The sequence below is a fragment of the Quercus robur genome, chromosome 4 (assembly GCF_932294415.1).
Source record: "Quercus robur chromosome 4, dhQueRobu3.1, whole genome shotgun sequence".
In the NCBI taxonomy this organism is placed as follows: Eukaryota; Viridiplantae; Streptophyta; class Magnoliopsida; order Fagales; family Fagaceae; genus Quercus; species Quercus robur.
The window spans coordinates 55,269,992-55,297,201 of NC_065537.1; the positions used below are offsets into that span (position 1 = coordinate 55,269,992).

At 34.3% G+C, this 27,210-nt stretch overlaps 1 protein-coding gene across 2 annotated transcripts; it reads left to right on the forward strand.

The window, feature by feature from the left end:
* Positions 1-2,247: 2,247 nt before the first annotated feature.
* LOC126723013 (putative wall-associated receptor kinase-like 11) lies at positions 2,248-14,044 on the forward strand. Of its 2 annotated transcripts, XM_050426193.1 has the most exons (4): positions 2,248-3,238; positions 9,678-9,794; positions 12,569-13,411; positions 13,539-13,712. In XM_050426193.1, the coding sequence occupies exons 1-4, from the start codon at positions 2,362-2,364 to the stop codon at positions 13,574-13,576; spliced, it is 1,875 nt and encodes a 624-aa protein (XP_050282150.1). In that variant the 5' UTR covers positions 2,248-2,361; the 3' UTR covers positions 13,577-13,712. The 2 variants fall into 2 exon arrangements, with proteins under 2 accessions (XP_050282150.1, XP_050282148.1); XM_050426191.1 differs by having other exon boundaries at positions 2,249-3,238; positions 12,569-14,044.
* The last annotated feature ends 13,166 nt before the right edge of the window (positions 14,045-27,210 follow it).

The following is a 27,210-nucleotide window of genomic DNA, read 5'->3' on the forward strand; positions in this document are numbered from 1 at the left end:
TTACTGACGATTTTTGGCATCATCAGCAAGAGACACAGAAATTAAATGGGTGTGCAATTTGCAATGCGTATCAGTTTCTTACTTCTTCTAACATATGGATTATTAGTAGCAGCAGCATCGCCTTTGGCAAAATCGGGCAGTATAGATATATGTGGAAATGTTAGTATTCCATACTCGTTTGGAATAACAGTCAATTGTTACTTTAACGATTGGTGGGCCATGTGACTGTGATGTGCTACAGTGATAATATGCTATGGATAGTTTGTAGTGCAATCGTGTTGTATGAATTTAAGGATATAATGAGGTCTTTTTATGGCATTTTATTGAACAATAAAAGCACCTAATTTTTTTTCTTAATTAATAGGTGAAAACATTATTTTGGTCTCTACATTTTTGGGTCATAGTCAATTTAGTCCCTACATTTTGATAGCAGTCAATTTGATCCTTGTTATTTTCAACTTGTATTTAATTTGGTCCTTACCATTAAGTCACTAACGGAAAATGCTTACATGGTAAACGGTGTGTACACATGGCACATTGAAGCTGACATGGCAAAATAAAATAATATTAATTTTTTTAAATAGATTTTTAAAATGCCACATCAGCATTGTATTTTTTTTAAAGCTCAATTTAAAAAAAAAAAGTTTGGTTTCTCAATTTAAAGAAAGATTTTAAAAAATTAGCTCCCATGAAAAAAATTAGCAACTAACAACAATACAGCATTACAATTTTTTCTTACATTTTCTCGTACTTTATTGACAATCAAATACAAAAACACTTTCTTGATTTTTCTATCTTAAAACCTTCAATTCATAAATACATTCTACAACATTTCACCTCCGTACAATTGAGAAACATCTGGATCAAAAAAAGCTAATAAGAAATTGAAATTTTAAACACACAAAATCTAGTAAATTTTCATTCGCTAGCAATGACTCTCGGTAACCAAACTTGGAAGGAAGAAAAACGCAGATGGAGAAAGTTGGTTTCATTCTAATTCTTATTTGTTTCGACAAATGAAACAAAAATTGAAACAAGATTTTTGATTCTTATTTGTTACAAATATGAGATGCGTTTCCCTTGAAAAGGAACCCAGTCAAAGCTCTCCATGGAAATCAATTCTTAATGGAAGTACCAAAATATACCCTGTTGAACCAAGGCAAAAGACAAGATCATCAATCATTAGTTTTGAAGAAGATACACATGAAACTATCCAAACCTCACTCAAAGCCCCTACCCATAACCATGACCAATCCATGAATGTATCACCTAATATTTTGGAATTAAGATCTAACGTACAACCATCATTGCACGAATTGGACCATCCTCAAAACAACCCAAAAAAACCCAGTCTCAGCTAAACTATGAAGCCCCACCCTATGTACCCAACCAAGCCACCATTAACGCAAGAACCAAGAGCAAGAGAGAGAGTGTGTCATGTCGGCCTTGGCCTCAGCCATGGAGCCAAGAGCGAAAAGGTCTTAAGGAGGGGAACCATTATCAAAGGCAACAGTGGCAAGGGGCGGCGGCAGTGACCGAGATGGAGGAACCCAACTAGAAGCTTGATGTCATCTAAGGAGGAGTTGAGGAAGTTCGGTCAATGTGGGTATAGAGATTGTTGACTATGGTTTGTGGGTTAGGGTTTGGGGATCAGACTATGGGTATTGAGATTGGTTTTGCAATTTTTTTTTTGTTGAGGATCTTGTTCTTGATGTTAGGGATTGGATTTGGGGCTGAGATTTTTTTTTTTTTAATCTTTTCCTTCTTTCTTTAAAATTGATTAATAAAAAAATTGTTTTTATTTTTTAAATTTAAATGCTGACATGGCATTTTAAAAATCTATTTAAAAAACTTAATATCATTTTATTTTTCCACATTAGCTTCAATGTGCCATGTGTAGATGCCATTTGCCATATAAGCATTTTTCATTTGTGACTTAATAGTAGAGATCAAATTAACTACAAGTTGAAAATAACAAGAACCAAATTGACTGCTATCAAAATATAGGGACTAAATTGACTGTGACCTCAAAATGTAGGGACCAAAATAGTGTTTTCGTCCTAATTAATATATACATGTGTGTGAATTATATTCAAGTAGGGCCTTCTTTTATTTGGTAGCGTTAGACGTTGCATCAATTGCTTTCACAGCCACCTTGTTGTCTATTTTATGGCAGCTTAACATTTAACTCTGAAGAAAATTCCATGGACAACAATTTTGGCTTGCAAGTTGGAATATTATTACGGCATTGTTTCTGTCCACTTATTAAGTCCAAGTTGGAATATCTTGTGTAGCTGTACTTCTCTTGTAACGCTGGGTATATATGGTTTGCTTTGTTGGATTGCAAGAGACGGAAATTAAATGGGTGTGCAATTTGCAATGCGTATTACTTTCTTACTTCTTCTGAGCTATGGATTATCAGAAGCAGCAGCGCCACCTATGGCGAAACCGGGCTGTACATATTTATGTGGAAATGTTAGTATTCCATACCCGTTTGGAATAACAGCCGATTGTTACTTTAACGACTGGTTCAAAATCAATTGTAGTACTGGAAATGACAGCTCGGTTAGAGCCTTCCTTCCCCGCATAGACATGGAGGTGCTGGAAATCAAATTTCCAGATCCGAATAATGATGATGATTCTTTTTCTTCTCTTGAGCTAGGAATCGTTCGAGTCAAGATGCCAATTATTATTTCTTCGAATTGCACAAGTACGGGTCCGAGCAATGGTGGTGTGAGTATGACGGGGGGTCCTTTTTACTTCTCATCCTATCGGAATAAATTTATTTCGGTTGGTTGCAACAATATGGCTGTGATGACCGGTATTGATCCTATGCTGGTTGGTTGCAATTCGGATTGCAATAGTGAACCCAAGATAGACAAGGAAGCTAACTGTTCTGGCTTCAACTGCTGCCAGACCACAGTCCCTTCTGGGATTCAAGTATTTAATGTATCTTTCAAAAGTAAAGATGAGAAAAATAATGGCAGCGAAAAATGCAAATATGCATTCCTAGCAGAAAAGGAATGGTTTGAGTCAGACATAACAAATCTCTCTTACGAAATGCTGCTTTTGGAACGTGTTCCCGTGGTGCTAGATTGGACAGTGTCTAACTTTACTGACATAAATTTCACCAAGGCAGATAGACGGAAAGTACGTCGGGGCTCTACAGATTACGGGGCCGTGTATTATTGCGGTTATGGATACGAAGGAAATCCATATCTTAACACGGGATGTCGAGGTAAACTTCAATTACCAACCGCTTTAATTTTCCCATAGTTTTTAAGTTACATGCCTAATTTAACTCATAGATCACTCTTGAGGTCTACGTTCATCTCTGTATATATCAGTGTTTAGATCTTAACATAGTTCCACAATAAACCGAAAACAAAATTTTGATTTAAATGAATCAAACAAAAAAAAAAAAAAAAAAAAGAATCTGGCCCAGCGAACATAGCTCTTTCAAAATACAAGGCTACTACAAGCAACAAGATAGTTTTAATAAATTCACAATATCACAATCTTTCTTAATTTTTTTTAAAGGCACAATATCACAATCTTATCAACAACAAAAAATTACAATAAAAAAATTAAGGAAAAAAAAAAAAACTCAAATACCTCTTAATCGTCCAAATAATAACAAAAACTAATCATTTTATAAACTAAACAGGTCAAATGGGTTCATATGTTGAACATAAATACGACCAATTTATTAAATGGATCAGTCATGTCGACTTGAATATGATCCGAATTTATTTAGCCTCAACTCATGTTTATAAAAGGGTTAATCGTGTCGAGTTTGCGAGTCGTGTCATATTTTGCAACTCCTACTTCAATCTACCATGTGTTCAATTGAAGTTTCTCTTTGTTAGTAAAGTACTAAAGTTACCAAGGACAAAGTAGCTTTTTTGATAAAAGGGTCTAGTTAATGTACCTTTTAGGACACACATTAATCATATATTTTAGGAAATTTTTATGAAAAATTGAAAAAATTGTTAAAAAATTTAATCACTTCTTTACTTTCATCTAAAAATTTTTTTCAAAAATGATTTACTAACACATGCCTTAAAAGTATACATTAATAAAACTCATGATAAAATTGTTAATTATATTATTATTTTATTAATTGTTGGAGCTTGGAAGTGATGAGATAGTGGGTGTAGTTCAATCAGAAATTAAAAGTCAGTCCGTGTATTCTGTAGTGGAGCAGTACTAACTACTAATAAAATAAGATTGTTAACAAATTTATTTTTATATTTTTTATTTTATTAGTTATTTACTTATCTTTGATAGTAATAGTTTGGTATTAGCATATCAAAAAAAAAAAAAAAAAAGGTTTGGTAATATATTAATAAACGAGGGAAATGTTAAAAAATGTCCTAAAAACATTTGTTAGTAAACCATTTTAAGAAAGTTTTAATAGGAAAAGAAAAAAAGTAATTAATGTTTTGACAGTTTTTTTTTCTTCCATAAAGGTGAAGTCAAAACTTTTTTGAAATGATTTATTAACAATTGTCTTAAGAACGCCTGTTAACATGACCTTAATAATAATAATAATAATTCTTGACTTTGTCACAGTGCGTATTATAAGTAAGTTACACGTATATATGTATATACGTATTTATTTATAAAATCTCATTTACCATAAAAAATTATTTTAAAAAATACACTTTGTTTATAACTATACGTATTAAATATGTATTAAACATCTCATGTATTATACTTATACAAAATAGTTTAACTTATTTCCTCAAAAAAAAAAAAGTTTAATTTAAATAAATTTAAATACTTTTTGTCAAAGTATAAATTCTTATTTTGTTAAGACGTTTCATTATATATAACAATTAAATTATCAAAATTAATATTTTTAATTCCATGTTTCATAATTTATATTAATCGTTAGCATCTTCATTTTGAAGCCAAAAAAAAAAAAAAAATGTTAGCATTTTCATGTTTTATTATAATCTTGAAATTTTTTCATCTAATAATGTTTTCCTAATTTGAATTATTAGATCTTATTGCCATGTATAATATATTTAATGGATTTAAAATAAATAAAAAATAAAATCATTTAAAATTATAATAACATGAGATAATAATTAAGGAAAATGTTTTTCTTCAAATTTCCCGTATATCTTTTTATTAGATGTGAAATTTGAATATCTAACCTTTGGATTATATGTTCTTATTATATTCTCTATTCTTTAATAATTTTAAGAAAATCAAAGATCAATAGATATATCATTAATCATCAAATGTTTAAATTTCAAGTTTTTAAGTCTAAAATTATGAGTAAAAAAATAAGTTTATTGATCGAATAGTAAATAACATCTGATTTGAACGAAATATAATATGTGTGTTAAGAACATAAAGAGCATGCAATCCAACGGTTAGATTTTCAAATTTCACATCCAATAAAAGATATAGTAGGAGTTTAAAGAGTTTAAAAACCTTCTCTCCAAACTAGTTTGGAGAAAACCTTGTTCAAATAATAAATAATTTCTTTTTGATAAAATAAGTGCAGGAAAGAATAAGGAAACATTGTCTCCTTCTTTATATATATATATGTGTGTGTGTGTGTGTGTATGTGTGTATATATATATATATATATATATGTTTGTATATGTTTGTGTGTGTGTGTGTGTATGTAAGTATGTAACAAGTAATATAGCAAGTAGGCTATTATATTGAAATATAATAAAATGAATAACTTAACATATATAACCTAGTTCCGAAATTTTCATTCAAATTTGTAGTGTACTCAATTTTTGTAATTATCAATTTGACAAAATTTTGTATTTATTTATTTAGTGTACTAGATGTATATATATCAAATAGTTAGCATATTTAATAATTACTTTATTACAGTATGATGCCAGAACCTTTAAAAAAAAAACAGAAGTACAGTTTTCTATAATTGGTATGTATTTTTATCTTTCACAACAAAACTTTAAACATTTTCATCAAAAAAATGAAAATAATAAAACAATACTTTAAACATATGCCTTACTATACTCCCACAAAAATAATTGAATTTAATCAATTTTCGTCACCTATGTCCTTAAGAATAAAATTTAGTGCCCATTTGTAATGACATGTGTTTGGTAAAGCTGTAAATGAATCAAGTTGTTCATTAACAACTCAAGCTTGACTCAAGAAAAGTCATTGTTTATGTATGTTTATTTTAGCAAACGATTCAAATTTCAAACTCAATTTTAGATTTGACTATATATTAAATGAGTCAATCTCAAACATAATAATATTAATATATATGTGAACAAACTTGTGAATATTTGACTTGATTTAGGTAATATAATACTATTTGTTTATATGTATACATTTATAAAAATATATTTATATAAACTTTATATTGGATTGTGTGAGTTAGTAAATAAATTCATAAAATTTCAATGTATTACTAATTTATTGATAAGGTATAAATATTTGTAATAAAATTATATAATTTTTGACAATATAAGGTTGATAAATCTATTTTTTATAAGTTCATAAACAAAAATCATTCTCTATAATAAACTGAAATTATATAACTTCAACCCTTTTTGGTTATAAATTACTAGCATAAGTTTACTACAGGGTGAAAAATTTTAGTTGCGAAGTTAAATAAATATGAAAAATAAAAATTAAATTTACTAAACCCTGAGGTTGAACTTTGAAAATGGCCTTTTCCTAAGGTTCCCCCCACGTCCAACTACAACTCCGTCCCTGCATAATAATATATATGTGAACAAGCTTATGAATATTTGACTTGATTTAAGTAATATAATATTATTTTTTTATATGTATACATAAATTCATAAAATTTCAAAGTATTACTAATTTATTGATAAGATATAAATATCACATTTTGTAATAAAATTATATAATTTTCAACATTTCAATGTTGGTAAATCTACTTCTTATAAGTTCATAAACAAAAACCATTCTCTATAATAAACTGAAATTATATAACTTCAACCCTTTTTAGTTATAAATTACTAGCATAAATTTATTACAAGGTGAAAAATTTTAGTTGCGAAGTTAACTATATATAAAAAATAAAAATGAACCAATTCAATTATTCAGGAACAAGCTTGAGTTTGTTTAACAAGAAAATAAACTAAACTTGACTATGTAATATAGTTTGACAATGAGACACAATTGTTGTGCAACAAAAGAAGCTTTAACATTAATTATTATAAATTGAGGCTAGCAAAAACACATGCACATGAACAAGAAAATAAAACATCCACACAAGATAGGAATATTAATGTGATTTAGCCAACTACATGCCTACATCCACAGGCAACACCAACCAACAATATCTAATATCAACCATATGCATTACAACAGCATTAATCAACACACACACACACACATACACAAAAACTCACAAATCTCACAAATACACAAACAAAACCTCTTACAAACTCAAACTCGCAATCTGAAATCCCCAATACAACCAAAATTCTCTCCCACACATAACAAACAAACTCTCAATACATAACAGAGAGTAATCTTTCAACCTCATAATCTACCAAACTATTATGAAAAAAAAAATTCTACCAAACTATTCTCCAAAGAAACCCAATCATGTTTTTCTAGGAGACTTTCTCATCTCCCCACATGGAAGGAACCTTAGGAAAAAGCCATCAAACCCTTTGCAAAAGCATATATTTATAAGACTTCAATCTTATTCCTTAATGGACAAGAAATTCCCAACTACTTCTTTATCAAGAAAACTCAAATTAAAACTAATTAGGAATATGAGGTAATATTCAACAAATTGAATGAACAATCCTAAACTTTAACACTCGGTAAATCTTAGCTTGACTTTACAACACTAATTACTAGCAACACAATCTTAAAATATCAATTTTATTTATTTATTTTTTTTTGGAGAAACAAAATATCAAATATGTTAATTGCATCTTTAAATATTTATACTTTACTTCTAATGTAAAAAATTTCATAAACTTTACATTTCCCATTATATGTAATAATCTAATATATAATAGGATAAAATGCAAATTTCCAATTATATGTAATAATTTTCCTATATAATCAAAAATGCTAAATCTAAATTTGACCAAAATTCATTTCAATCCTCTAACTTTACCTTCTTTTTTTTTTTCTTTTTTTTTTTTTTTTTTTTTCGATTAAGTCCTCTAAATTTCAAATTTATTTAATTTAAGCATTCTTTCATTTCTCAGTCCGAATTTTTCCATTAACTTCATTTCTTGAATTATAAATTCCAAATTGTTTTTTTAAAACTATTCATAAAAGTGGATTCATCCAAAAAATATCAAAAGTAAAAATTTAGCCAAAATTTTCTATAACTTCTCACCAACCAAACAAAACCAAATTATTTGATCCACAAAAATTCAAAATTTTTTTTTTTTTTTTGAGAAAGTTAAAAACTTCTAAATCAACAAACAACTCACAATCCATATTAACTATCGCATTTATACAAACCTACCACATCTCAAGGGTAGTTGTTGTAATTTACCCCTCTTTTATTTCTTTATTTAAACCTCTAGGTGTCTTAGCCTCTTAGGCCCTTGCTTAAGTAACATTTTCATTCTGCCACCAAGCTTGAAAACTAAAGCAATTATGAGTTGATCGCCATTCACTTATGATTGGCTCAGACCACCTTTTAGTTTTTGATTGAGCCATAATGTTCACTTGGTGGTTTCTGCTTAAGTTTGTTGTCTGCTTATGTTTTCCCCTTGTTGGAGTAAGCATAGTAGCAAAACCATGAATTTTTGTTTGGATGGCCAAGTTGTGATACTAACATTTTAGTCATGATAATCTTGAGGGTTCCAAAAAGTAGCAAATTAAATGTTATTTTTTGAAATCTCGGGATTTAATTTGTTACTTTTGAAACTATAGGGTATACTTTCTTTCTTTTTAAAATTCCAACATTAAATTTATTAGTTGTGAAATTACATGGTCCAATTTGTTACACCTCTTAACTTATATGATGCAAAACATATTTTTTCAAGAGCACCATTGCACTAACTCAAATATTTGGAGAGCCAACTCCAATTTTTATAAGCTAAATCTTCAAAATGCTCAATATTTTACATACTATGGCTCCGTTTGGGATGTGCATTTTGCGTGTTTCCCAACGGAAGCGTTTTTTTTTATGTGAGTCCTGTGCACCGTTCATGAGACTCACAAGTACCTTCATTCAGCAACTTTAAAAAAAAAAAAAAAAAAAAAAAAGGATCCCATGGTACTATTCACACATTTAAAAATTATTTTACTATAGTATTTTCAGTTTTTTGTTTTCAACAATAAGCGATATCTAAACAGACCCTATAAAAGGATTTTCACCCTGCCCCGGGGGTGAGTGGTTCCGACCCTGAGTAAGGATGCTTAAGAACCAAGACAATGATAGTAATAAGGCTGTTTCAGATTTATTAATCACCTTGGATTTAACCCAAATCAATCTTGAAGAATGTTTGATGCTTAGAACCTTTGAAACCTCTTTTGCCTATATGAGTAAGCGCCAAAGTGTCCAAAATTTTAATGAATTTATTAATTTTTCTGTCAAAATTCCATTAGATATTATATAGATGAATGCAAAGATATGTATGTTGTATCAAAATTCCATTAGTACCAAATGCACACAAAAATTAATGAATTTATAAATTTGCATATTATTCTGTTCCTGTCAGATATAAATGAATGCGAGAAAGACAATAATGGATGTCTCAACAAGTCAGCTTGTGTGAATATGGAAGGCAGTTACAATTGCGACGGGCGAAAGATTCGAACAAAGATAGCCATTATAGGTATGTCTGTATGCTCATTAAATTTGGAAAATGAAAAAAGTAAAAAATAATAAGATCATGGTTATGTGACAAAGAGGTGCTGAAACGTGCTGTAGCACATGGTCTGTTACATCTACCGCTATCAATTGTGCAAAAATATTTGAAAATGATAAATTTAATTATTTAATACTTTATGTTCTAATATAATGATAGATTACTGACTATTCCAAAAACCAAAACTATATAAAAAAAATCATAAATTTAATCATTTAACAACATAATTCTAACAAATATAGTGTTTATAATTCTAATTATCATTTAATTCTCTTAGAAGTATTTTTGTTTTAGCCTAGGGAAAATGCATTCCATCTTACCTCTCCTTTTTACTTGGAAAATAAATTTTTACTTTTAGGCTGTGTTTTTTTTTGGTGTAAAAAGAATACGAAAAATATTTTACACTATGATGAGTGTTTGGGCTGGCCAGAAAACTCAGTCAAATGAAAAATCCTTTCCATTGACTGTAAAATATCAACCCTTGAGATGTAAAATAAATTACACTTCTAATTTACCTTCAAACCATTTACATCCACTTTCCTCTTCTACCCGAACCAAGAGAGAGAGAGAGAGAAGAGAGGAGAACACTTACAATGAAGCATGGAGAGAGTAGGAGCCATTGGAAAATGGATCGAACCATTGTGTCGACCCAGTGAACAACCCACCCCGGAGCCCATGGAACCACTGTGAGCAACCCACCCTTGAGTCGATTTGACCATCGTGTGAACAATCCAGTCCTAGATCGAACTACCGTGGGCAACCCACACCAAGATCAAGCCGTAACTTTTAGATCAACCAACCGTGTCCATGTTGCCACTACCGTCACCACTACCAAGTCACCCATGAACCGATCTCTCTCTCTCTCTCTCTCTCTCTCTCTCTCTCTCTCTCATGTGATTTTGATTTTTGTTTCTTTTTGTGTTTATATATTGAGATTTTCTATAATAATATTTGTTTGGATCCTGAGAAAATGTGAGAAACCTGATGAAAATGTGTTTTCTAGAGTATTTTCAAGAACACAGCCAAACACCATAAAATAGTTTCCAAAGCATTTTTTTGGAATGCAACCAAACACATGAAAATTTTTTCCTTTTTGAAAAATATTTTCACCTAAAAATATTTTACACTTGGAAAATATTTTACATATTGCCAAATGCAACCTTAGTTTATTGGTTTTTCTTCACTCAATAGATCATGACAGGCTGGGAATGACTTGATCCTTCCTTTCCGAGCTATATCATGGAAACAACTTTTTAAAAAAAAAAATATATATATATATATATATATATATATTTCATTCATTTTACTTTACTAAATGAAGCGCATAAAAAGTCAATTAGCTTTTAATTTTTGTGCTCTAGGCAGTCTATCACCAAAAGATACGATCATACCTCGTATAACTTGATAGTTTTAGACTATTATTAGCTGAATTGCATTACTCAGTACTCTTCTATATTTTATTATTTTTCCACAAAGATTAAAAATCTATCTAGAAAAGATAAGGACAAAGCTTAGATACAATACCTTAGGTGCTGTTCCTTAGGTTTCTTTTTTAAGATTCAGTCATGTGACTACTTAACTAAAAAATACACTTTCATCCTATGTGCAAAAATTCATATGGCAGAATCTTAAAAGGGAAACCTAAGGAATAACACCTAAATATTGTATTTAAGTCTTGCCCAAAAGATAAATATTCTCTCTAAAGTGGTACACTTCACTATTAAGAGAGGACAACCTCATCTTTTTCCTTCATTATTCACGAGTAAGGGCCTAAGAGGTTAGAACTTTTGCCACAACTTGCTTAGGACTATAACTTTTGCCACAACTTATTTATGTGACAAATCGTAAGTTGTAGAGTTGTGGACCCACCACTTTTACTCTACTACTCACAATTTTCCACATGAGTAAGTTATGGCAAAAGTTGTGTTCCTAGTATTTTCTATATATTAAATATTGGAAGAAAGTAAAGGAGAAATGAGTGAAGGACTTTGGTTAACCCCAAGAAATAGTGAAGGGTGATTTTAGTGATGAGCACTAGTATTCAATGGTTTGGCTTACCTCAAGTAATTTTTTAGCTGGATATTTTTTTTTTTTCTTAATCAGAAATTGCCACACCACTCATTAAATAAACAAAAGGTGGAGCTTAAAACATACTACCACATCATTCTATCAAGGAGAAACTAACTGAATGTCTAGTGACGGTAACCCAAACTAGTATACAAATATTTTGTTTTTTAGAAAATAATTTTGTAAGACTTTTTCAATTAGGTGTTTAAGCTCATTTAAGGCAGAACTGCCCACTGCCCAGGGACACGTTGTAAAATTGAATAAGAGAGACATTTTTGTTGGCGAAATAATATCCCAAACTCAAGTCCCTGTCATATAATAAAAACACAGTACACCATTAAAATGTTACCTGAAAATTCAAGTACCTAATAGTAAATTTCCTTTTTCCTTAGAAATTAATTAGAAGCTAACACTTATTTAGGCGGTGCATATTGTGAGAACATATTAATGTAAAAAAAAATAAAAAAAATAAAATAAAAAAATAAAATAAAAAAATAAAATAAAAAAAACTAAAGTTAGTAACCTAGAGTGGGAAAGAAGTTTCTAATTTATCGTAATTATGTTCAAATCTATTTTACACTTATGCATATTTTTATATAATCCTGATATTTCTAACCTAAAAAAATTTATTATGTTGATGTGATATTTCTATTTTATTTTCTTGATGTATGCAGTTATTTGTACAAGCTTTGGGGTATTGTTTCTACTCCTTGTTACTTGGTGGTTAGACAAAGTGATAAAGAAAAGAAACAAAATCCAGCTCAAACAAAAATTCTTCAAAAGGAATGGTGGTTTGTTATTACAACAACAATTATTTTCAAAGGAAAACAATGTTCAAAAGGCAAAATTATTCAATTCAAAGGAGTTGGAAAATGCGACAGATCGTTTTAATGAAAACAGAATACTTGGTAAGGGTGGACAAGGTACAGTTTATAAAGGAATGTTAACTGATGGAAGAATTGTGGCAATTAAAAAGTGCAACATAGTGGATGAGGGAAATCTTGAACAATTCATTAATGAGATTATCATTCTTTCACAAATCAATCATAGAAATGTGGTTAAACTACTTGGGTGTTGTTTAGAGACAGAAGTTCCTTTGCTAGTTTATGAATTCATTCCTAACGGCACACTTTTTCAGTATCTCCACGATGAAAATGAAGATTTTCCATTACTAACATGGGATGCGCGCTTAAGAATTGCCACTGAAATTGCGGGAGCTCTATTGTACTTACACTCAGCAGCTTCACTACCCATTTACCATCGAGACATAAAATCTGCAAACATACTCCTTGATGACAAATATAGGGCAAAAGTAGCAGACTTTGGCACTTCAAGATCAGTAGCCATTGACCAAACTCATGTAACCACACTAATATATGGTACTTTTGGGTACTTGGATCCTGAATACTTTCAAACAAACCAATTTACAGAAAAAAGTGATGTTTATAGTTTTGGAGTGGTCCTTGTTGAGCTTTTAACAGGAGAAAAACCAGTTTCTTCGACGAGATCACAAGAAGGTCATAATCTATCTACATATTTCATTCATTCATTAAAAGAGAATCGTCTTTTTGATATACTTGATACTCAATTTAGTAAGGTTGGCAATAAAGATGAAATCATGACAATTGCTAATCTTGCAAAAAGATGTTTGCACTTTAACGGAAAGAAGCGACCTACAATGATAGAAATCATGATGGAGTTGGAAGGAGTTCAAAAAAATTCGCGTGTTCAACCAAATTTTGAAGAACTTGAATATGTTGGAAATGAAGAAATGGGACCTTGGAATGACGTTTCTGTTTCAAAAAGTTCATGTTCAGAATCAGGCACCACTTCAACATCAAACGTCCTACCATTTTTATCCATTTAATCACTTTGATTAATAAATTATGTACTTATTCATTTTTGTTTCATGTGTAAACTATTATCAAATCGTGTTACTATTTTTAAACTCCTCCTAGTACAGTAGCAATAATGATATTATATCATTGTGTGGTCTTGTTTAGGTCCTTTTGGTATTGACATAGGAAATTATAATTATAATTGTTGAGTTTTGACGATAAAAATTTTTAGTGTTTGTAGTGTTTAGCAAACTTTGGTGATAATGTGTGTGTTTGGATACCAATGAAAAATTAAAATTATTTTACTATTCAGCTTATTTTTGCTACTATTTATGGGCATCATTGCACTTTTTAGTACTATTCATGAGCCCCGCTGTACTATTTCAATTAACTTTTACTTTTATCTGCAGTATTTTCAATAATAAGTTTTCAGTTTTAGCAAAATAAGTGATATTCAAATAGACCTAAAGTGTTTTGAAACTATTATCCATAGATGGAAACCAAATTGATTTAAAAAAAAAAAAATTACATGTGAGAAATGACAAAAAATGACATACACCCGAAATAATAGTCAGATGCTTGAAAATATCTAAACATTTGTTTGTTCAAAAAAAAAAATGTTAAGGTTTTTTTAGCTCAATTGATACTTATTGATGTTTCCAATAGAGACATCTAAGGTTCAAATCCCCTTCCCCTATATATTTTTTTATTTTTTATTTGAGAAACATGCACGCGCGCGCGTGCACACACACACACACACATATAGGGGAAGGGAGATGAGACAAGGGAATACACTTACACACCAACACTAAAATTGCATGCAACAATTAGTGTCATGGAGTAAGTGATAAACTCTTTTTCAATATCACACCTTACCGATATGGGATGACTTGACAATACTGAGTATCTTTTTTTTCATTTTAGAAACACACACACACGCATATAGGGGAAGGGGGATGAGACAAGGGAATGCACTCACACGTTAACAACAAAACTGCATGCAACAATTAGTGTCATGGAGCAAATGATAAACCCCTTCTTAATATCACACCTTATCAATGTGAGATGATTTAACAATACTAAGTATCTTTTTTTATTTGAGAAACACACACACTATAAGAAAAAAAAAATCTTTTATATATTTGTATTGTACCTAATTAATTCAATAATGGTCAATTATTATTATCTCTCTCTCTCTTAAAAATAAATGGCCATTTTGTATCTTAAAAGAAAAACCCAAAAGAATGGACAATTACGTCAATTAATTATTTTTAGTGTAAATTACAAAGTTTGTCTCTATCTTTTAATTTATATCATATTTCAATTTAATCCCTAACATTTAATATGTGTCAATTTGGTCCCTAACATTTTTAGTATCGTGTTAACTTAGTCTCTTTTGTCATCCATTGGATGGAAAAAGCTAACAATGTCAAATAGAACAATAAAAAATTATTTTTCATGCCACATTAACTACCAACTATATTGTCATTTTAGTTTGTATCATATATTGCCAAATATATATTATTTCAAGCTAAGTGCTTATAGAATTTGGTGCATAGAATACCTATTAGAAAGAACGAAGTACAGGTTGCCTTAATTCAAATTAGCCTCTGATTCAAAAAAAGAGTTCCTCTTATGTCGTCATGATCTGATTCACTTCCTCATGCGTGCATGTTAAACAACTCACCCTGTTTTCCATCATAAAACCTAAATCAAGAATAGTCATGCATAATTGTAGGAATTAAAGTCAGGAAACCTTGACTAATATGCCTAATTCTGTTCCTCAGGTCCTATATTTAACCCCAGGCTACTATTACAAAGGTTAGACCCTTTTGTAGTGGTACTCTGGTTATGTAATGTATTATGAGTCTGTTTAAAAAACTTTATGTATTACTTTCATGTTTGTGTATTCTAATAAGTATTACTGTTTTCTCAACAAAAAAAAAAAAAAGTCCTATATTATTACTGAAAGTTCAAAAACGTGTACAAAACACTTTTGAACGTTTAGACCCCCAAAAATTAACTTAACCAACACAAGCAATATGTTAAACAACAAGTGTGCGGAAACTTAACATATGCAATAATGTGAAATAGGTTAAATACTATCTAAGCCATAACATAATAAAATCAAGCAGATAATATAAAGGCAAAGATAGAGAGGAAGGAAGATGCAAACACAAAGACAACACGCGATGTGTTATCGAAGAGGAAACCGAAGACCTCGACGAAAAACCTCTCCGCCGCCCTCCAAGCGGTAATCAATCCACTAGAAAATACAGTTGGGATATAAGGACAGCAATAGACCCTCCAAGCCTAATCTACCCAGTGCACCTAAGCCCTCCAAGCTTCCTGCTCCAACGAGGTTACGCCGAACCTTTTTCTTTTCTAGCTTCCCGGATTCCGCTACTACACCGTAGCATCAACCAATGAAGATTGGCTCCTTCCTAACTGCTTCCCAGAACTCCAAACGACTGTCTCACAGAGGTGATAATGGTGAGAACCAGGTTTGGTATAATGCCTCTCAAGGATTTGACAATGGAGAGGAAGAGAGTAAGGGAATTTGAAGAGACTCTAAGGTATAGATTGTGGGTGAAACAATCTGATTTTTCTTTAGGGTTTCTCTCACAAAATTCTCTCTGGAAGCTCTCTTTCAATCGTGGGTTAAAGGGGTATTTATACTGGAGTGGGAGAGGAATGTGAAACGTCAGGATTTTACAAAACAGGGGTGGCTCGCGGCTTGACCAAGTCGCGAGATCCAGTCGCGAGTTAACCGTATGGCCAGTTGTCCTGTTTTGTCCTGTAGTGCTCCAGCTAGCATGACTGTTCATCTTCCAGCATGCTTGGCACGTGTGCAGCTTCTGGCGGCTTGCAGCCACGAGTCCACCCGCGAGTCCCAGCCGCGACACTCTGTTTTCTTGCACACTCTTGAGCAATCTTCACTCTATTTCACTCACTACCCTTACAACAAACCCACCTAAATACAGGGTTACTAAATGCTGAATTACAAGCAAATTTGGCACGGAATAAAGCCAATTAGATGGTTGAACAAATTCAACCTTACAATCTCCCCCTTTGGCTATTCCGTGACAAAACCCTAAAACAGACTCAAGACTTAACATGTGAGTTGGGAACAGTTGAACAAAACTCACTCACACCTAACTCTAGAAGCTGTGAAGCACTTGAATCATATGAACATAATACTCCTGAAACACAACAATACACCATGATCATTGTAAGCAGAAAATTATAAATGCATATGAAACAGGCAATATGTGATCAAGCAAAGATGGAGTTAATAAACAAACCATGGCTTGATCAACCAAGTGAACACCACAAGGTAGTGATCACAGTGCTCATTCACACTTGGAATGAACACAGGGACATACAAGTTAACAAGCACAAGGCAAGACACTTGTATGCTCAACACTCAACCAATGCATAGCACACAAGGCATATGCATCTAAGAACAATCCTACAAGGGCACAAGAGTGACAGTACATAAACCAAAATGCATAACATTTAGATTAAAGTACTGATTTCAACATAGCATAAAGGCTGCACAAAGCAAGGTACATACCATAAAGCCTACTAACTATGCATAAAACATTAACCCTAAAAGCTTACAAAAGCACATGGGTACAAACACACAGAATATCTTGAATAACAGTTTTACAAAACACAATATATCAACTTAAAGAGAAAAATGAAACTGAAAAAAAATAAAGACACTCCCCCTTAGATAATGACGCTCCCCCTTAGGGTAATATCCTCCCCCTCTGATTATGCCTATCACTCCCCCTTTTTGTCATGGAATAGGCTAGTCATCCTCTTCTAGCTTTCTCTGAATTTGATCCAATTGAGTTTGAAGAGAAGTAAACTTCATATCCCATCGGTTGCTTTGATGGTGTAGAGAAGCAGTGAGTCCAGACATCTTTGTATTCAACTCGTGGACAGAGGAGACAATGCGATCAAGTTTCTCATCGAGGGAGAGATTGCTGAACTGAGAGTCACTGTGAGATGCAGAAGTTTCTGGTTTGGCTCTCTTCCGACTATGTCCAACACTCGCATTGTATGTACGCATGTTGATTGGACTCGGTTTGGGGATAGCAGACTCATCAGCCGTTGGATAAATTCCCTTGAGCTTCAAGATCCGTGAAATGAGACTGCAGAAAGGAATGCATATCCGAGACTCACTTCGAAGAACCGTTTTGCGCAGAACATGAAAGATATGAGCACAAATGTCGATTTCTTCATCAGAGATTAGATCATGAAGAAACAAAGCACGTCCAAGGTTCATATACCCAGTACTTGATAAAGGGTACAAATTGTGAAACATCACAATTGTAAGCACTCTCAGTTTCGGAGAAAGGGAGGAAACACTGATGGATTTGCCATTGGGTGAGAACTCCAAGTCTTGACCAAGACTTTGTTTGAGAAGCTCCTCATCAGGACATAGATCATCATAGACCGGTGAATGTCGAAAAATGGGTCTGTTGATGTGAAGAATTTCTGCCAGGTATGTAGGAGAGACAGAAAAGCTCCTTTGCCGAACCCAGCACTTAAGTTCATCTCCTTCCACAATTGCGTTAGCATAAAATTCTTTAACCAACTCTTCATACACGATATCCGGATCAGAGAGAAGGTAATTCCAATCCTTGTGTGCAAACCATTTCAGAATGTCAGTGCTATGAAGTGAGGACAGATCCACAGCTCTCTCTAGTAATGGTGTGGCATGAAGAAAACAATTCTCATATGACTGATAGGCTGCATATGATCTGAACTTATTGGGATCGAATCGCTGTGATGAAGAGCGAGTCACTTTCGGGAGAGGTGTGTCTTCATCAACATCAATTACGGGTTCCTTCCCTTTGGAAGAACCTCCTTTCACAGCAGCCTTTTTGAATGGAGACATGACCAGTCTGCATTATAAACAAGGGAAATGACAGAACACAATCCAACAGACTATATCAGCAGTGGGTTAGTGAAAATTTAGGGACAATGAAGAAACCCTAACAGCTGGATGAAAATGGTCAGACAATAACAATGAGAGACACACATGGCCCAAATTGAACTACACAGAAGAGGGAGGCCAAAAATAACCACATAATCAGCTGGAAAAGGACCCACATTCAACAATACATCAATGGATTACCACACAGGATCATAGTGAAACATGATATCAACAGCAGATCAGACAAAAATTAGCTAACCCTAGCTAAGCACATGATGAAGAACACAACCAACAAAATAAACTAGCTCAAAACCAGAAGCACAAGCTACCATAAGCTAAGAAAGGACAACGAGAAACAGTTGAGCTAAAAACCCATCACAAAACCACACTCAAAAGTGAATAATCCAGAGGGAAAACCATGACAGCAAGAAAAATAGAGTGCAAGACAGAAAACCATACTTGTTAGTCGACGATTTTTAGCTGAGAAGAAGCAAACAATGGAGATCGACAATGGAGGCACGGTGTGAATGGGAAAGTGCAGAAGAAAAAGACAATGAACAGTCACAAAAAGATCGAGGGAAAACAAAAAAATTTTAAAAACTGCCCCTGTATGTCCAAAACACGCGATTTTCGCGACTGAAACAAGTCGCCACACAGTCGCCAGATCAAGCCGCCAAAATACTCAAAAACAAAAATTTGAAAAATTTTTCTAAGTGTTTTTCGCGACTGGAGGGTCTACCCGCGAGTGAGTCGCGAGCTGAGCCGCGAAAATCTCTGAGTGAACCTCGCGACTGGACCTTCCACTCGCGAACAAGTCGCCAAAAATGACTAGCGAGGATGCGACTGAGGCTCGCGACTTGCATACCCGCGACTGAGCCGCCAAAACAGGGCAAAACAGTATTTTTGAAAATTTCAGATTTTTCAAACAAAATACTTTCCAAAAACACCTAAAACACTCAAAAATCTTTTTGTGCTTGAATTAACAAAGATTGAGCATGAGAAAACACATTTTATCAAGTACAATCACACAAATGAATATGGCATTTATTGAACATAAACTTGTGTGTTGTGTGTGGATATCAACAATGAGATAGTCCTTTGTCTAATGTGAAGCTTCAATGATCAATTCAACCAAGGCATACACAATTAGCACTAGATCATGTGACCAATCTCAATTATAGAAATATGTATATATGACCTCCCACACAACTTGATAACATAACTTGGAGCTTTTCATTTGACTCCACTTTCAATCATAACATTTGATCTTTTTTATCTTTTTAAGGCAATCATCTCTCATTGTGAGAGAGATATATAACATTTCTCTTTGAAGAACAGGCCTTTGGCCTTTTTGAATGAACATTCATTTTTAATATAAGGTCGCTTACCCTTTTTCCTAGTCAAATACTAGAATGTGCGACAGGCTTTTGCAGCTCAATATCTCTTTTCATTTGGAGATTTACATTTGGTGAGCTCTTTTTAGCAAAACAAAAATAAAAAGTGGGAAGATATATAGACACAAGTCTATGCATGTCTCAAGATCAACATAACCATTCACTAATCATTCATGACAAGTTTGAAGATCTATTTACAACAATCACATAGATTTCAAGATTTTTCCCACAGTGATATGAGTGCATGAAAACAAGCAATGCTCGAAAATGCACAAAGCCATAAGCACAAAGGTACAAGGCAAAACAAGTTTTGAGACAAACTCAACAAAGTCAATCAAGCTTTTTGATTTTCTAATTTTTTTTTATGTGATTTTTGGATTTTTGACACAAGAAAAAAATGATTGAACAAACATAAAAAGAAGCAACATTATACACAAAAGTACAAACCAACAATAAACACGTTGCACAAAAAGCTAATTAGAAAGGTGTGTGCCCCAACACAGACAGATTTATCATATTATAAATAAGTGAAGCACACAACACACAAGAGAGTCAAGGAATTGTACCAACACCAATGGTCTTACGGAGTGATTCAAACCGTGGACCATCGAGAGGCTTGGTGAAGATATCCGCCTTTTGATTGTCGGTGTATGAACTCAAGACACACAACTCTTTCCTCTACCAAATCCCGAATGAAATGGTAACGTATCTCTATGTGTTTGGATTTTGAATGCTGAACAGGATTCTTGGAAAGATTGATGGCACTGGTGTTGTCACAGAAGACACACATCGTTTCTTGAGGAATTCCATAGTCATGAAGTAATTTCTTCATCCAAAGAAGCTGAGTGCAGCAACTTCCAGCAGCGATGTATTCTGCTTCTGCAGTAGATAGAGACACTGAATTCTGCTTCTTGCTCATCTACGAAACAAGATTGTTACCAAGATAAAAACAGCCGCCTGAAGTGCTTTTCCGATCGTCTACACTGCCAGCCCAGTCAGCATCTGAATACCCAGCAAGACAGGCATTTGAGTCTTTTGAATACCACAGACCATAGTTTGCAGTACCATTCACATATCGAATGATTCGCTTAGCAGCAGTCAGATGAGATTCCTTCGGATTAGCTTGGTACCTGGCACAAACGCCCACACTGAAAGCAATGTCCGGTCTACTTGCTGTAAGGTAGAGCAAACTTCCTATGATGCTCCTATACAATGTAGGACTTACTTCAACTCCTGATGAATCCACATTCAGTTTAGTGGAAGAGCTCATGGGGGTGGAGGCATGTTTTTTGGAGTCTAGGCCAAACTTCTTGACTATGTTTCTGGCATACTTCTCTTGAGATACAAATATACCCTCCTTCTGTTGTTTGACTTGAAGACCCAAGAAGAATGTGAGCTCCCCCACCATGCTCATCTCAAACTCCTTTTTCATCTCCTCAGAAAATTCAGTAGCACGATCTTCGATAGTTGCCCCAAATACTATGTCATCAACATAGACTTGTGCCACAAGGAGATAATCTTCATCATTTTTGACAAACAGAGTTCGGTCGGCGTACCCTCTCTTGAAACCTCTATCTAGAAGATAATGTGTAAGATGATCGTACCAGGCTCTAGGCGCTTGTTTTAAACCATAAAGTGCTTTCTTCAATCTTAATACATGTTCCGGGAAATGAGGATCCTCAAATCCTTTTGGTTGCTCAACAAATACTTCTTCATTTAAATACCCATTCAGAAAAGCGCACTTAACATCCATTTGATAAAGCTTGAAATTCAAAGTACACGCAATGGACATGAGGATTCGAATGGATTCGAGTCTTGCCACCGGAGCAAATGATTCATCAAAATCCACTCCTTCTACTTGTGTGTATCCTTGAGCCACTAACCGAGACTTGTTTCGAATTATCTCTCCATCTTCATCAGTTTTGTTTTTAAAAATCCACTTTGTGCCTATAACATGAACGTTCTCAGGCCGTGGAGCAAGTTCCCACACATCATTCCTCACAAACTGATTCAGCTCTTCATGCATTGACTCAACCCAATTCTCATCTTGAAGAGCCTCTTCAACCCTTTTTGGTTCAAACTGTGCAAGATAACAGTGATATGTTACATGATTGGCTAGCAGAATATTTCCTTTCCGGAGGCGAAGACCGTCATCAAGTGATCCTATGATATTACTTTCCGGATAATTCTTGACAACTCTTGAAGATGGCCTTTTTGAAGTGGAAACTTCATCAATACGAGAGATAGGAGGATGAACTTCTGGAGGAGTAAGAGGACTTGAAGTTCTAGACATCGATCTCGTTTCCATTCTTGAGTTGATGGGAGTCGATTCTACTTCTGGTATAGGTTCTTCACCTTCTATATTCAAAGCTTCTACTTCGACATCAGGCTCTTCGGTGCTCGGCCCTTCTACATCATCAATCATTTCCACCTTAGGTAAGGCATCATCAATCTTGACATTTATGGATTCCATCACAGCCTTTGTTCTCTTGTTAAACACTCTATACGCTCGACTTGTAGTAGAGTAGCCAAGAAAAATACCCTCATCACTTCTTGCATCAAACTTCCCAAGATTTTCTCGATCATTTAAGATATAGCATTTACTTCCAAAAACCCGGAAATACTTCACTTTAGGCTTCTTCCCATTCCATATCTCATATGCAGTCTTCTTTGTACCAACTCGAAAGAAAATCCTATTTCCAATGTGACACGAGGTGTTGACAGCTTCTCCCCAAAATTTTTGAGGTATTTGCTTGTTAAGCAACATGACTCTCGCCATCTCCTGAATCACACGATTTTTTCTCTCTACCACTCCATTTTGTTGTGGAGTTTTGGGAGCTGAAAACTCTCTTTTAATTCCATTCTTCTCATAGAAGGACTCGAATCTTGCATTCTCAAATTCCCTTCCATGATCACTTCTAACTTTGGCTATCGGTATCCCCTTTTCGTTTTGTAGTTTCTTGCACAGAATCTCCAACCTCTCACAAGCTTCTGATTTTTCTCTAAGGAATTCAACCCAAGTGTATCTTGAGTAGTCATCCACAATGACCATAATGTATCTCTTCCCCCCTAGGCTTTCAGTTCTGGTGGGCCCCATCAAATCAACATGAAGTAACTCCAAGCACCGAGAGGTGGCTATCACATTTACCTTGTGATGACTTGCCTTAGTTTGCTTCCCCATTTGACATGCACCACAAACGGTCTTCTTCACTCTTCCAAACTTAGGAAGTCCCTCGACTGCTTCAAGTTTGGAGACTTTTGCTACTTGTTTGAAGTTGGCATGCCCAAATCTGTGATGCCACAGCTCCAACATATCCACCCGAGCACTTCTACACGATATTGGTGCCGTGGGAACTATTCCATAACAATTATCTGTAGTCCGATTTCCTTCCAAAACCTGAATCCCCTCTTCATTGATGATTAAACATCCTTTCTTAGAGAATTGTACCAGGAAATCGTCATCACAAATTTGAGTGATGCTCAGCAAATTCGCCTTCAACCCTTTTATGAACAGCACATCTTTCAACAGAGGCAAACCGGGTATCTCAATGGTTTCTTTGCCTAGGACTTGAGCATGGCTTCCACCCCCAAAGGTCACATAATCACCAACCTTTTCTTTGAGTGACTTAAACAGTGACTTATCCCCTGTCATATGGCGAGAACACCCACTGTCAAGATACCATAAACATGCATTAAACACCTTTAATGAGGTATGCACAAATAGGTTCACATGTGACAGACATTCTTGACCTTCAAACACAAACTCATCATCAGGTTTCATGCTTCTTTTAGATTGATTTTTCATTTTCAGATTCTCTATCATCTCACACAACATTCTATTCTTTCTTTTATATTTCTTAATCAATGATTTAGATTCAGCTATGCTACTGTGTAAGACAAGATTCTGATTTTCAAGATATTCCAGCATGTGAACAAAAACTCTAGCATGTTTCTTAGTTTTTAATAACTCTACAAGATCATTAGTAAGACACCTTTCAGACATATGCATAGAGACATTTTCACAAACACTTGAGCTACAATTCAGCATGGTATAAACGAAAACAACAACCACAACTCAGGGGTCTAGGATCACACTTAGGTAATAAAACCAACAGCAGTATACCCGCTCTGATACCAATTGAAAGTTCAAAAACGTGTACAAAACACTTTTGAACGTTTAGACCCCCAAAAATTAACTTAACCAACACAAGCAATATGTTAAACAACAAGTGTGCGGAAACTTAACATATGCAATAATGTGAAATAGGTTAAATACTATCTAAGCCATAACATAATAAAATCAAGCAGATAATATAAAGGCAAAGATAGAGAGGAAGGAAGATGCAAACACAAAGACAACACGCGATGTGTTATCGAAGAGGAAACCGAAGACCTCGGCGAAAAACCTCTCCGCCGCCCTCCAAGCGGTAATCAATCCACTAGAAAATACAGTTGGGATACAAGGACAGCAATAGACCCTCCAAGCCTAATCTACCTAGTGCACCTAAGCCCTCCAAGCTTCTTGCTCCAACGAGGTTGCGCCGAACCTTTTTCTTTTCTAGCTTCCCGGATTCCGCTACTACACCGTAGCATCAACCAATGAAGATTGGCTCCTTCCTAACTGCTTCCCAGAACTCCAAACGACTGTCTCACAGAGGTGATAATGGTGAGAACCAGGTTTGGTATAATGCCTCTCAAGGATTTGACAATGGAGAGGAAGTGAGTAAGGGAATTTGAAGAGACTCTAAGGTATAGATTGTGGGTGAAACAATCTGATTTTTCTTTAGGGTTTCTCTCTCAAAATTCTCTCTGGAAGCTCTCTTTCAATCGTGGGTTAAAGGGGTATTTATACTGGAGTGGGAGAGGAATGTGAAACGTCAGGATTTTACAAAACAGGGGTGGCTCGCGGCTTGACCTCGCGGCTTGACCAAGTCGCGAGATCCAGTCGCGAGTTAACCGTATGGCCAGTTGTCCTGTTTTGTCCTGTAGTGCTCCAGCTAGCATGACTGTTCATCTTCCAGCATGCTTGGCACGTGTGCAGCTTCTGGCGGCTTGCAGCTGCGAGTCCACCCGCGAGTCCCAGCCGCGACACTCTGTTTTCTTGCACACTCTTGAGCAATCTTCACTCTATTTCACTCACTACCCTTACAACAAACCCACCTAAATACAGGGTTACTAAATGCTGAATTACAAGCAAATTTGGCACGGAATAAAGCCAATTAGATGGTTGAACAAATTCAACCTTACAATTACAATTATAGGTATACGTACGATACGTATTATAGTATCAGTTTGTATACAAATAAGAAACCTTAACTAATAGTAATAGCTTATACATATATTTTAGTAACAATATATGTCTAGGTATTAGCGTTAAAGTGGTAGGGTTGTGAACTTTTTTTTCTAAAACATGTTAAAGTGACAGGTTGTCAGCGATAGAGAAAAAGATATAGTATTAGTGTTAGGTCAATGTGAAAGCGACCTTTTGCAATTTACAATTTGTTGTCTCAGTGTATAGTGAAATAAGTTATGATATAAATTGTAGTTGTAGCAAAGTTATATTTGACATGGTGCATGCATGTGAATGTTTTATAGTGAATCCTCGAGTGTAATATTTATGAGATTGTTGATAAAATTTGTAACCGTATACAATATGCATCAAAAGAAAATGAATAGTTTTGGTTTGATGGCCCAGTTATTGGAGAGCCCATTCGTATCTACTCTCTTGCATCCTAGTGACCTGATTTTGTAATTTGCATTTACCTGACGTTAATATAGTGGATGAGTTTGAGCTTTAAACGTCCATGAAAGCTCAAACAATTTTTTATTTTTTTTAAACGAACTCAACTTTCACTCATTGAAAAGGTAAGGAATCATCGTATGGTGCTTACCAAGCTGGTGTAGGAGAGTCCTTCATCCAGAACATATCCTCAATTATATTCCTAGCATACCTAGCCAAAGAGTGTGCCACGGAACTAGCACCTCGTTTTACACAGCGCTAACATTCACCCAACGAAGTCCATGAGCAAGACTTCGAATATCCTCAATAATATGGCCTAACCGAGACTGGTTTACACCAGTGGAAGAGATGGATTTCATGGCATTGGCGTTATCCCCTTCATTAACCAGTTCTGAAAAACTTGCATCAATTGCAAACTCCGACACTTTTGTACAGGCTAAAATTTCAGCCTCTTCACTATCTCCCACCGGTGGGCCTTTAGCCAACATAGCTTCCACTACCTCTCCATTCTCATTACGAATCATTGCACCAATTCCGGAACTATTCAAGTCCGAAAAAATTGCAGCATCAGAGTTCAACTTGAAAACTGATGCAGGAGGAGGATGCCATACATTTACATTTACACTCGTATTGATAACTGGAATTATCAGCTAATCTGGGGCTTGATGAAATTCTTCCAAATATTCCCTTGATCTTTTGTTTAGCCAACCCGGTTCCTTTAATTTCCCCCCATGTATCACAATATTCCTCTGTTTCCAAATAAACCATGCTTGAACTAAAAATAATTCAAACTCAGTTGTAGACAGTCTGCTCAGCAAGTCCTCAAATAACTGAATCACATCTTCTAGGCCTTGAATGCGTTTCTGTAACCTGATAGAGCTACCAGCCCAGACATCTTGCGCTACATCACATTCCCATAAAACATGGAGCCCAGACTCCGGAGCCTTTTTACAGAGTTCACAAATACCATCCTCAATGATAAACAAATAAATAAATATAAATAAATAAAATAAAAGAAGAAGATAAGATCAGCGCTAGGCTTGGGCTTAAAGCTTATTATGATGCGGTCCAAAGAATTCAAATTTAGGTCTATTCTAAGCAAAATTTTATTAGGAGGTAGCCCAAATAAGTTAAACCAGCTGAGTCAACCATGAGGATGGTCACTTCATCGCTTTCATGGGGCACTCTAACTCTAATGCAGTTCTTTACGAGAAAATTGGGCTTCAATTAAAAAACTAGTTGGGCTCTTAAATAAAAATAAACTAGTCGCTAACCCGTGCGATGCACGGGAAAGCTAGTGTATAAAGATGTAAGCTATTCTTTTTATCTTCCTCTTTGCTTGTACATTAGGATTCCAGTTTTATAGCTTCCTATCCTTGACATGAAATATTAA